At 42.8% G+C, this 12531-nt stretch overlaps 2 protein-coding genes across 2 annotated transcripts; both read right to left on the bottom strand.

Moving 5' to 3' along the window:
• Positions 1–1717: 1717 nt before the first annotated feature.
• Positions 1718–8431, bottom strand: LOC106798479 (uncharacterized). The gene is made up of 2 exons (XM_014775073.2): positions 5558–8431; positions 1718–5183 (listed from the first exon to the last, which is right to left on the bottom strand). Exons 1-2 carry the CDS (start codon positions 8404–8406, stop codon positions 1718–1720), a joined length of 6315 nt encoding a protein of 2104 aa, XP_014630559.1. The 5' UTR covers positions 8407–8431.
• Positions 8432–9181: 750 nt separating this feature from the next.
• LOC106798478 (uncharacterized) lies at positions 9182–10624 on the bottom strand. Its single transcript, XM_014775072.1, has one exon. The coding sequence runs from the start codon at positions 10622–10624 to the stop codon at positions 9182–9184; it is 1443 nt and encodes a 480-aa protein (XP_014630558.1).
• Positions 10625–12531: the final 1907 nt, after the last annotated feature.

Below are 12531 nucleotides of genomic sequence, written 5' to 3'. Positions count from 1 at the left end.
ATTGCCGAACTAGCCAACTGATAAGAAACAAAGATAAGTGTCAACTGTTCAGGTTATTGCCGAACTAGTCAACTGATAAGAAACAAAGATAAATGTCAACTGTTCGGGTTATTGCCGAACTAGTCAACTGACAAGAAACAAAGATAAATGTCAACTGTTCGGGTTATTGCCGAACTAGTCAACTGATAAGAAACAAAGATAAATGTCAACTGTTCAGGTTATTGCCGAACTAGTCAACTGACAAGAAACAAAGATAAATGTTAACTGTTCGGGTTATTGCCGAACTAGTCAACTGACAAGAAACAAAGATAAATGTCAACTGTTCGGGTTATTGCCGAACTAGTCAACTGACAAGAAACAAAGATAAATGTCAACTGTTCGGGTTATTGCCGAACTAGTCAACTGATAAGAAACAAAGATAAATGTCAACTGTTCGGGTTATTGCCGAACTAGTCAACTGATAAGAAACAAAGATAAATGTCAACTGTTCAGGTTATTGCCGAACTAGCCAACTGATGACAAGAAAGAGAGGCAACTAATGCACAAGCTGTTCATTAAAGAAATTGCCACTTGGCGGAGAGAGGGTGACATCTTCGGATCAGACACACTGGGGATGACACTTGGGGAAATAGAGGGTTACAAATTATTCATGATTGATTGAAATGAAAAGATGCTTGAAGCAAGACTCATGATGGTTAATGCAGCCATGTATGCATGATATTGTCTTTATTGTATATGCATGAATGTGTATATGCATGAATAACGACACGACTTGTATGACCGTATGGAGGATTGACTTGTATGTTTGTATGAATGATAAATTTGATGGAACAAGATTGGACAGGTAAGATTGAAAGTGACCCGACGTCGCATCACAAACACTCGGCAATCTTCAATGGGGAAGATGCCACTAGGGTATATCAAAATAGTGACGGGGTAAAGCCCGGCATATGCAGCAACTGATGGGGAATAAACATTTCTTGGGGAGAACGTACCAATCCAAAAAAAAACATGGTAGGAGAGCTGGTGCTTCTGTGGTCATGCTTTTTTTTTTTTTTTTTTGAAAAAAAAAAAAGCAATTGACCACGTGCAACCTGCAAGGTTTACCCATTCTCAGGGTAGCTGTTGACGCACCCTTCACTTATTCACGAGTTCAAAGAAAAAGTGTTTTGTCGTTTGTGCTTCTCAAAAAAGACATGAAAGAAAATTTATGATTTTGAGAAATATTTCGTTTCAAATGCTACCATAAAAAGAGAAAGGTTTTATAAACTGAATAAATGAGAATTCCAAATGAAAGGCAACAGGCTCAAATTTATTTGAAAGAGTGGTGACCTGCCAATGGCATGGCTCCACAGATCTTACAAAGTTTGGAAAATGGTAAATATAAATCGAAGGTTCATTGAACACAATAACCGTTGTTCCCTCTGACAACCTTGAATTCCACTGTTTGGATGCTTCAGATTCAGGGTCTCCTTGACATTCCATTGTGCCCCAAATGAACGAAGATCATCTCGATGCAGTTACTTTGTCTTTTGATCCTTAACTTTTGCATAGATCGCCCTTTCGGGTTTTCGACCTATCAGGCTGATTATTTTTCTGTTTGATGTCTCTAATTTTTGCCTGGGCCGCCCTTTCGGGTTTTCGACCCACCGAGACGCTCATTTTTGCCTAAGCCGCCCTTTCGGGTTTTCGACTTACCGAGCTGTTCTTTTATTTTTTAGACAAAGTATTTCTTGACTGCATCTGCATTCACAGGACGAGGGAGCTCATCTCCATCCATAGTCGTAAGAGTCAGTGCACCACCAGAGAAAGTTCTCTTGACGACATATGGGCCTTCGTAATTAGGCGTCCACTTGCCCCTAGAATCGGGTTGGAAAGATAGAACCTTCTTGAGTACAAGATCGCCTTCTTGAAACACACGAGGACGAACCTTCTTGTCGAAAGCTTGCTTCATCCTCTGTTGATAAAGTTGTCCGTGGCACAAGGCCTTCATGCGTTTTTCTTCAATTAGATTCAACTGATCATATCTGCTTTGGCACCATTCAGCTTCTGATAACTGGGCCTCCATTAGAACTCTCATTGATGGAATCTCAACCTCCACAGGGAGTACTGCTTCCATACCATACACCAAAGAGAAGGGGGTTGCCCCTGTTGAGGTACGCACGGAAGTGCGATACCCATGCAAAGCATACGGTAACATCTCATGCCAGTCTTTGTATGTGACCACCATCTTCTGCACTATCTTCTTGATATTCTTGTTTGCAGCTTCAACTGCGCCATTCATCTGAGGTCTGTAAGGAGAAGAATTGTGATGCTCAATCTTGAACTCTTCACACAAATCTTTCATCATCTTGTTGTTCAAGTTCGTTCCATTATCTGTAATGATTCTGTTGGGCACACCATAACGGCAGATGATCTGATTCTTGATAAAGCGGACCACAACTTGCTTAGTCACATTTGCATAAGATGCTGCTTCAACCCACTTGGTGAAGTAATCAATAGCCACTAGAATGAAACGGTGCCCGTTTGAAGCTTTCGGTTCGATTCTACCAATCATATCGATGCCCCACATAGAGAAGGGCCACGGAGAAGAAAGAACATTAAGTGTAGTTGGTGGTACATGAATTCTGTCAGCATAAATCTGGCATTTGTGGCACTTCCTGGCATGCTTGCAACAATCTATTTCCATCGACATCCAGTAGTAACCTGCTCTCAACAACTTCCTAGCCATTGCATGTCCATTGGAGTGAGTTCCAAAGGAGCCTTCATGTACCTCATGCATCAAAAGCTCTGCTTCCTGCTTATCTACACACCTGAGTAGTACCATGTCAAAGTTTCTTTTGTACAAAACATCCCCATTTAGGAAGAAATTACCAGACAATCTTCTCAAAGTTCTCCTGTCTTTGTTGGATGCTCCAGGTGGATATTCCTGACTTTGGAGGAAACACTTGATATCATGGAACCAGGGCTTATCATCAACAACCTCTTCGACTGCAAACACGTGAGCGGGCCTCTCGAGGCGCTGAATTCTGATTGTTGGCAAATTGTTCCGGTGACTCACTTCGTACATGGAGGATAAAGTTGCTAACGCATCTGCCATCTGGTTCTCATCACGAGGGATGTGGTGAAGCTCCACTTTGTTGAAGAAGGTTAGCAAATGCCTTGCATAATCTTTGTATGGAATCAAGCCGGGGTGGCGAGTTTCCCATTCTCCTTTGATTTGGTAGATTACGAGAGCTGAATCCCCGTAAATGTCAAGGTTCTTGATTCTCAAGTCGATGGCTTTTTCAATGCCCAGGATACATGCTTCATACTCTGCCATATTGTTGGTGCAATCGAACTGTAACCTTGCAGCGAAAGGGAGATGATTACCTTCAGGAGTGATAATAACTGCCCCAATTCCATTGCCAAAGACATTCACTGCTCCATCAAAAATCAAACCCCATCTAGACTCGGGATCTGGACCTTCTCCAAGCAATGGTTCATCACAATCCTTCATCTTCAAGTACATAATCTCTTCATCAGGAAAGTCAAACTTGATGGGTTGATAGTCCTCAATTGGTTGGTGAGCCAAATGATCAGCAAGAACACTCCCTTTAATTGCCTTCTGGGTGCGGTATTCGATATCATACTCGGATAACAACATCTGCCAACGAGCAATTCTTCCTGTCAGAGCGGGTTTCTCAAAGATATACTTAATCGGGTCCATCTTGGATATTAGCCAGGTGGTGTGGTTAATCATGTAGTGACGAAGACGCTTGGCAGCCCAGGCTAGTGCACAACAAGTTTTCTCAAGTAGGGAGTACTTGGACTCACAATCTGTAAACTTCTTGCTCAAGTAGTAGATGGCATGCTCTTTCCTTCCGGACTCATCCTGTTGTCCGAGCACACAGCCCATAGAATCTTCTAACACAGTCAAGTACATAATCAGAGGCCTTCCTTCAACTGGAGGTATAAGAATTGGAGGTTCTAGCAGATAATTCTTGATACTATCAAAAGCCTTTTGACAATCTTCGGTCCAAACAACCCCTTGATCTTTTCGAAGCAACTTGAATATAGGTCCGCACGTGGCTGTCATGTGCGAGATGAAACGGGAAATGTAATTTAGGCGCCCAAGAAAACCTCTCACTTGTTTCTCTGTTTGTGGAATCGGCATTTCTCTAATGGCCTTGACCTTGTCAGGATCTACTTCAATACCTTTCTGACTGACAATGAAGCCCAAGAGTTTTCCAGATCTAACACCAAAGGTACATTTGTTGGGATTCAGTCGAAGTTGGTACTTTCTCAGCCGTTGAAACATCTTCAGCAAGTACTCGACATGTTCTTCTTCAGTGCCTGACTTAACAATCATATCATCCACGTACACTTCTATTTCTTTGTGCATCATGTCATGAAAGAGAGTGGTCATGCCTCTTTGGTAAGTGGCACCTGCATTTATCAACCCAAAAGGCATTACCCTGTAACAAAAGGTGCCCCAAGGCGTGATGAAAGATGTCTTTTCTCTGTCTTCAACTGCCATCTTGATCTGATTGTACCCAGAGAAACCGTCCATGAAGGAGAAGACTTTGGACTTTGCAGTGTTGTCGACCAATACATCGATGTGAGGTAGAGGAAAGTCATCTTTTGGACTAGCCTTGTTCAAATCCCGGTAGTCAACGCACATCCTGACCTTGCCGTCCCTCTTTGGAACAGGCACTATGTTGGCTAACCATTGAGGATATTCTGATGTGACAAGAAAACCTGCATTGATCTGCTTCTGTACTTCCTCTTTGATCTTGAGAGCCATGTCAGGGCGAGTTCTTCTCAGTTTCTGCTTGACCGGTGGGCATTCGGGCTTCAAAGGCAAACGGTGCTCCACAATACGGGGATCCAAGCCGGGCATATCCTGGTACGACCATGCGAACACATCGGCATATTCTTTGAGTAATTCAATCACCCCTCGTTTGACAGTTGCCTCAAGCGATGCCCCAATCTTGACTTCCTTCTTATCCTCCTTGGTTCCCAAGTTAATCACTTCTACTACCTCCTCATGAGGCCGAATGGTTTTCTTTTCATATTCCAATAACCGAGCAAGTTCCTCCGGGATTTCATCATCCTCCTCCTCTTCAGCCTCGTAGACAGGAGATTCGAAGTTGGGAGAGAGTGCGGGGTTATTATGTTCAACGGGCTCATAAATGCCTAGTCTGCATATGATTGATGATTGACTTTAGAAAATGAGTGAACAATGCAGACTTTTTATAATTAATTGAAATCAGAAAACAAAAATAAAATATTTTTGGGTTTTTTGTGTTACCATTTTCCAGAAAGAGCAATAAGCATAGATATCGGGATAAACCACATTTTCCATTAATAAGAGTAGTGCTTGAAACAAAACAGCCCTACATGATTGCGCTTTCGTCCTGGGCAAGACGAAAGGATCTTTTTTGAAAAACAAACAAACAGAAAAAACAAAGACACATTACTTTGATGCATGAACTACTGAAGGGATGTCAACCGCGTCCCAGTTGCGAACAAGTTTTCCAGGTGTGACAAATGCAAGTACTATCTCTTCAGGAACATCTTCCAAGACAGCATTGGCTTCTGGCGAGTCGTTGATGAACCGGCGCTACAAAAGGTGCTAGTAATGGAACTTGATCCAACATTGTTCTTTGAGGATCCTGCAAAAGAAGCAAATCCCAGTCCTTCACGGTTTTTACTCTCTAGCAACTGCACAACTTTTCCCCATCCTACACCTGTTCCTTCCTGCACCACTTTCTGTGCGCTCTTCCAAGTAGCAAAAGACACTTCACTCTTCTCTGGCTTTTTACCCTCTACAGTCAGGCCTTGGAAAGAGGTTCCTTCTGTTTCATCAGCACCGATAAAGGAAAAAGCTGACAAATGACTAACCAACAAGGCTTCCTCTCCACTCACAGTGATCAATCTCCCATTTCTGACAAACTTCAGCTTTTGATGCAAGGTGGATGTCACGGCCCCAGCTTCATGGATCCACGGCCTACCCAAAAGGCAACTGTATGCGGCTTGGATATCCATCACCTGGAATGTAATTTGGAAAACAAACGGCCCAATTGTAATGGGCAAATCAACCTCCCCGATAACAGACTTTCTTGATCCATCAAACGCTTTGACAACCACCCCACTTCTTCTCATGGGAGGCCCCTGGTAGAAGAGTTGATCTAATGTGGATTTGGCCATTACATTCAATGAGGAACCAGTGTCCACAAGTACATTCGACAGAGCATCAGACTTGCAGTTCACCGATATATGTAACGCCAGATTGTGGTTCCTCCCCTCCTCAGGAAGCTCTTCATCACTAAAACTTAAATTATTGCAGGCAGTAATGTTTCCTACTATACTGTCCAATTGATTAACAGTCACGTCCCTCTCCACAAAAGCTTGGTCTAACACCTTCATTAGAGCCTCACGGTGTGCTTCTGAGTTCAATAGCAGAGACAAAATGGATATCTTAGAGGGAGTTTGCAGCAGCTGGTCTACTACTTTATACTCACTCTTCTGGATCAGTTTCAGAATTTCGTCATGATCAGAATTCTTGCTAGTCCCATTGGATTGGCCTACTTCCTTCCTTGTACCGGGGCCGTTCACTGTCACCTGTTTAACTGCCGGATCATTCACTTTCTTTGCAAACAAAGTGGGGATAACACGTCCATTCCTCAGGATCCTGCTGTCACTAGCAATGTTGTCCACAGAAATCGCAGGAGTTAGAGAGGGCAAAGGCACCTCCTGCCCACCTTCCAACATCGTGGCACTATACTTGTAAGGGACTGCTTTTAGAGAAGCATACGGCATAGGTCCTGGCAAGCTAATCACTAGTGGAGTAGTAGTTGATTCCCCACTGTTATAGCTTATTTCCAACCGCTGAAACTCGGGGGTAATGACGCACACTTCTTTGTCCTTCCTCGTGATGATTAGTTCTCTGCTGTCTATCAGCCCTTGTATGTCCTCTTGTACCTTCGGGCATCCTTTTACATTCACAGGACATACTTCACACGCTGCATGATCATGGTCAAACAGAGCTGCCTCGCACATCTTGATATGTATTGGGACCAGGGGAGTTCGAACGTGCTGGACGTTCAGGATGACACCGTCTTCATCACAATCTTGTATCATGTTGACAGCAGGCCCATGGTTCGGCAGAGGGTTCGCCTGAACATTGGGATTCTGATCTTTGAAGGATAGCAAGTTGGCTCGGACTAGTTTTTGCACTTCATTCTTCAGGACATAGCAGTTTTCGACGTCATGACCTGGGGCCCCTTGGTGGAAAGCGCAGGTTAAATCATGACGAAACCAGGGAGGTAAAACATCTGGTGTACGAGGGGGTGTTCTGACCTGGACAAGGTTTTTGGCGAGCAGGGCAGGGAGTAAGTCAGCATATTTCATTGGGATTGGATCAAAGGTTGTTTTCTGGCGGTTTTGTGAGTGATATGGTTGTTGGGGGGTTTGCGGGCGATTTTGTTGTTTTTGAGGGTATTGTGGCTGATGGTATTGCTGTGAAGGATATTGTTGTGGATGATACTGTTGTGGAGGGTATTGTTGTGGAGGGTATTGTTGTGGAGGGTATTGTTGTGGAGGGTATTGGTAGGGGTAATGTGGCCTTTGTTGGTGATATGATGGGTTTGGGATAGCGGATGCGACATTCGCGACTTGACGATATGGGGTGAAATTCTGCTGAGGCTTACCATGAGCTACCATTCCCACCTCTTGATCTTTCTTCTTCGCAAAGTGGCCTCCAAACTTCTTGGCATTACTTGCGGCAGGGGTACTTTCCCCAGTCAAACGTCCCTCTCGGACACCTTCCTCTAATCGCACCCCCATGTTGACCATTTCGGTGAAGTCTGTTGGTGCACTTGCAACCATTTTCTCGTAATAAAACTGGCTCAGGGTCTTCAGAAATATTTTGGTCATTTCCCTTTCTTCCAACGGCGGGATAATCTGGGCAGCCACTTCCCTCCAACGCTGGGCATACTCCTTGAACGTTTCCTTCTCTTTTTGTGTCATCGCACGGAGTTGATCACGATCTGGGGCCATGTCCAGATTGTACTTATACTGCCGAATGAATGCTTCACCCAGGTCATTGAAAGTACGAATGCTCGCACTGTCCAAATTCATATACCACTTCAGAGCGGCCCCAGTCAGGCTGTCCTGAAAGAAATGAATAAGCAGCTTATGATTGTCAGTATACATGGACATTTTCCGCGCGTACATCACCAAGTGGCTGCGGGGACAAGAGTTCCCTTTATACTTCTCGAAGTCTGGCACCTTGAACTTGTGAGGGATAGTAACATTTGGGACCAAGCATAATTCACAGGCGTCCTTCCCGAACAGATCTCTTCCTCGGAGGGCTTCGACTTCCCTTTGCATACCATCAAATCTTTCTTGGAGTTCTTCCATCTTGTCGAAGGCTACAACATTTTCAGCTTGGTAAATTGGCTCAACCTCTTGTTGAATAGTGTGAATCAGTGGTGCTGAATAAGTCATTGCAACTTGAGGGAAAGAGGTACCGGGTTGCGGAACCGGTGCTGACTGCTGAGCAAAAGGAAGTGGAACTTCAGATACAGCGGGCTGGGGGCTTCCACAGACTGGAGGTGGCATTCCCCATGTACAACCTGGAGGCAAAAAGAGGGGTGGAGAAGTCACTGTAGATAGCGGGGTTGTGCTCACCAAAGGCTGCTCTACAGCAGCGGCGGCAGCTTGAGAGTTCTGGGCTGACAGGAGAGCACTCATCATGGTCGTCAACCTATCCATTCCTTCTCGTAAAGTGGCAACCTCCTCCCTGAGACTCTGATTTTCTTGTTCAACTAAATCCATCCTTTTCCGATTGGCCCTGGTGTTGTAAATACGAGTTGGTTTGTGGAGAATTCGCCGGGCCACTTTCCTTGGGCGGCGGCTGATTGACCCCCTCCCTTTTGAAGTAGTGAACACAGTGTGAGACTCGATTTAGAAACTATGGATGCAACATGATGCATGCTTATGCTTATGCAAAAAGAAAGAGAACAAATTATTATCGAAGAACTTGTTAGAGAAATTGTAAACATCATAAACTGAAACACTCCACTTAAGCAGTGTGGAATATTACTAAGAATTCTTTTTTCCTTTCTTGTTTTTCTTACAAGTCATGAGATTTCGGGAGCTAAAATCTAAACATAAGGTCCTAAGAACTTCAGACTCAAACTCCCGGAGTAGATGGGTCCTCGGAATCTGAATGTGCACGGGAGAACAAATCCATAAACCTCCTCTTCCTTCTAGCATCTTGGTGGAGCAAAGCGTCTTTCCGACGAAGCAAGTCGTCCTTCTCAATCATCCTCTGGTTCTGGATAAAAAGCTCACGGCTCTGTTGGGCTATCTTCCCCTTCAAAGTCTCATTCTCTCGCTCGAGCTCCTGGCATCTCCTCTTCCAAGTTTCTTTTTCTTGCCTTTCTTTGGTTAATTGTTCATGAAACTCTTCCTTAGTGTCAAAGGGGATAGGCAAGGATGATGGTGGGATGGTGGACGATAGGTATCTAGGTAAGCGGTAGGGTAGGCCAAAGCTCTTGGTCCTATCAATAACCCACTGGGTGTAAGATTCATGCACATAGTCTGATTTCTTTCCCAACTGACTTCTGCTGAGTCTGCGGATAGCGCTCCAAGCTTGTGTGAATCTTTCCCTTTTGTTCGAGTGATCTCCATGGTTAAGATAGAATTCATTAGTCAAGGCAAGGTTGTTTGGTTTTGTCTTTATCGGGTACCCAAATTGTCGTCGAGCGAGAAGTGGGTTGTAGCTAATTCCGCCACGCATACCCAAAAGAGGTACGTTGGGATATTCACCACAACTCACAATAATCTCTCCAACGTCACTAGCTGCTTGGTACCAAACAATGTCAGATGGGTCAAGAGTCATGATTCGGTGAGGCCAAGAAAGCTTGTCATCATTGGTCTTGAAGGCACGGGATTGAGGTAAGTGGAAGGTAAACCACTGATAGAGTAAAGGTGCACAACAAGAAATGGTTCCACGGCCAGCCTGGGTACGGTCATGGATAGAATGGTAGGTATCGACGAGTAGAGTGGGTACGGGGTTCTTTGTAAGAAAGATTTTAATGGCATTGATATCGATGAAGTTGTCAATATTTGGGAAGAGTAAAAGGCCATATATAAGGAGGGCTAGGATAGAATGGAAGGCAAGTGTACTAGCTGCTTCAGCAAATATGGAGGCTTGTTGGTAGAGGAAGTGGGTGGGAAGACCTTGGAGGCCTCCTTTAGAGGTAAGGTTTGCTTGGATGATGGAGGTTTTAAGATGGAGAGCGGCTGCGATGTCGGAGGGTTTAGGGGTAGGCTCAAAACCAGGGAAAGGTATCTTGTCTGGCACAGGTAAGCCAACTAGGTAGGAGTACTCTTCAAGTGTGGGGACAAGCTGGTAATCGGGAAATGTGAAGCAATGGTAGAGCGGGTCATAGAACTGAACCAGGGTCTCTAGGCATCCTTCCTCAACATCTACTCTAAGAACTCTGAGCAACTTCCCATGGTGAGCTTGAAAATCAACTGGATCACTTACTAAAGATGCTAGCTCCCTTAATCTCAACAAGTCTATTTTTTTGAAAAGGTACTTCCTAGTGCTTCTCAGTGGGATGTCCATATCTACAAAGTTTACAAAAAGCTTGTCTAAGTCCTTCGATAATTTGGATGAAAAAAAGAGTTTATGCATGGATGCGTGTATGCATGATTATGCCAAAGTACGGAGAAAACATGGTGAGGTTAAGTCCAAAATGTTGGAGTTAAGGGTAAACACGCCATTTGGTAAGGACTATGGTTTCATATGTACCTGTATCACGGGTTCTACCAAGTTCCCAAAGTCATTGACCACTTCCGAATATTGTCGGATTACGGGACTACTCCCGGTCCAACAACGTCCATAGGAAAGCCTCGTTTGAGTGTAGTATCGCGTATCAACCAATTCAAGACTACTCTTGATTAGCCACCGCACTACGTCCTAAAAGGCCAAGATGGGTTAAAGGTAACTAAAGGTCCTCAACTTCATAGGTCGCTTGAAAATATCAATGCCGGACACGACTACTCATGCCAACATAGTAATACTCCCAAGATCCCTCCATTGAGCGGGGTTATCACATGTGCCACATCCGAAACTCACTCTCGGAAAGACACTATGATTATACCACCATCCTATCTTATGTTTCCCTCAAGTCCGGGTGTAGGACTTATCTCACCACTCACGAAAAAGATAAACACTTAAGCACGTATTTACAGTTTCAAATAATAACAAAGCATAAAGATGAAGAAAAACAAGATAGGTTTAACCCACTTAGGAGTGTGATCCCCAGTGGAGTCGCCATTTTTCTGTCGCGGTGATTTTTGGATGTCAAGCTATTGATTAGCGTTGACCCGCAATTTTAAGATCACCACCGATCTTTTATTTTTCCGAAGAAAAGGGAGAAAGCTCGAAAAACCCTAGTTTTTAAGAGATCAAAGGTCCGGGGGTTGGTTACGCAAAGGGAAGGTACTAGCACCCTAAACGTCTATAGTACTCTATAGGAACCTCTTGCTTATTTTATCTTTATGCTAAATTGATTATTTGTTTGGAAATAAATGCTTAAGTGTGAAAAGATTAAAGAGATAGGTTTAAAAGAAAGGAGAAAAAAAAGTTTTTTGTTATTTTTATTGATTTGGAAAGACAAAGTCTTTTGCCTACATACCCGAGTGGGATCAAAATCATGTAGTTCGGGGTAAAAAGTCGAGTGGTTGGTTTTGATTGATTTTAAAGTTCGAAAAAGAAAAGTTTAAGAAAGATAAGAGGCCGAAAAGGCATAGAAGAAATAAAAGAAGTGAGTTCGATTGATTTTAAATTGGAAAGAAAAAGTTTTGATTGATTAAAGATTTGATTAAGAAAGAAAGGATAAAGATTGACTCCCCTTTTTTTGAAACTTTGATGATAGAAAGTTTTTTTTTTTTTTTTGAATTTTTTTTTTTTTTTGAATTTTGACTTTTTTGATCTTTAGTTATGCAGAGATAAGTCTAAACGCGCCGGATCCCTCAAAATGACGTTGGATCAAATGAGGGTCCTTTTCCTCGGATACGGTTCAAATTACATTATCGTCCTCGGCAGAAAACATAAAAAAATAAATGTGAGTGTCGGTGCGGATTCTCACTTTTATTTACATTGGACCTAGATACATTCTAATCGGCAATAAAATAAATGACAAAAGATAATAAACTAAAAGTTGCAAATGCATCAAAGTAAATATGCTAAAAAGGAAATAAAAAATGCATGTAATGCAAAACAATAAATAAATATGGCGCATAAAATAAATAAAGAAAAATAAAAATGCAAGACATAAAATAAATATGATGCTGAAGATAAAATAAAACGAAAGTAAAAATGCAATACAGAAAATAAACATGATACTAAAAAAAGAATATGCAAGACATAAAATAAATATGAAAAAAATAAAAAAAACAAGGCAAAAATAAATAGGGTACATAAAATAAAAAGAAAATAAAAGTGCAAGACAAAAATAAATATGGAGC

This window comes from Glycine max, chromosome 3 (assembly GCF_000004515.6).
Source record: "Glycine max cultivar Williams 82 chromosome 3, Glycine_max_v4.0, whole genome shotgun sequence".
Lineage (NCBI taxonomy): Eukaryota > Viridiplantae > Streptophyta > Magnoliopsida > Fabales > Fabaceae > Glycine > Glycine max.
This window is presented reverse-complemented; position numbering and strand designations above follow the sequence as displayed.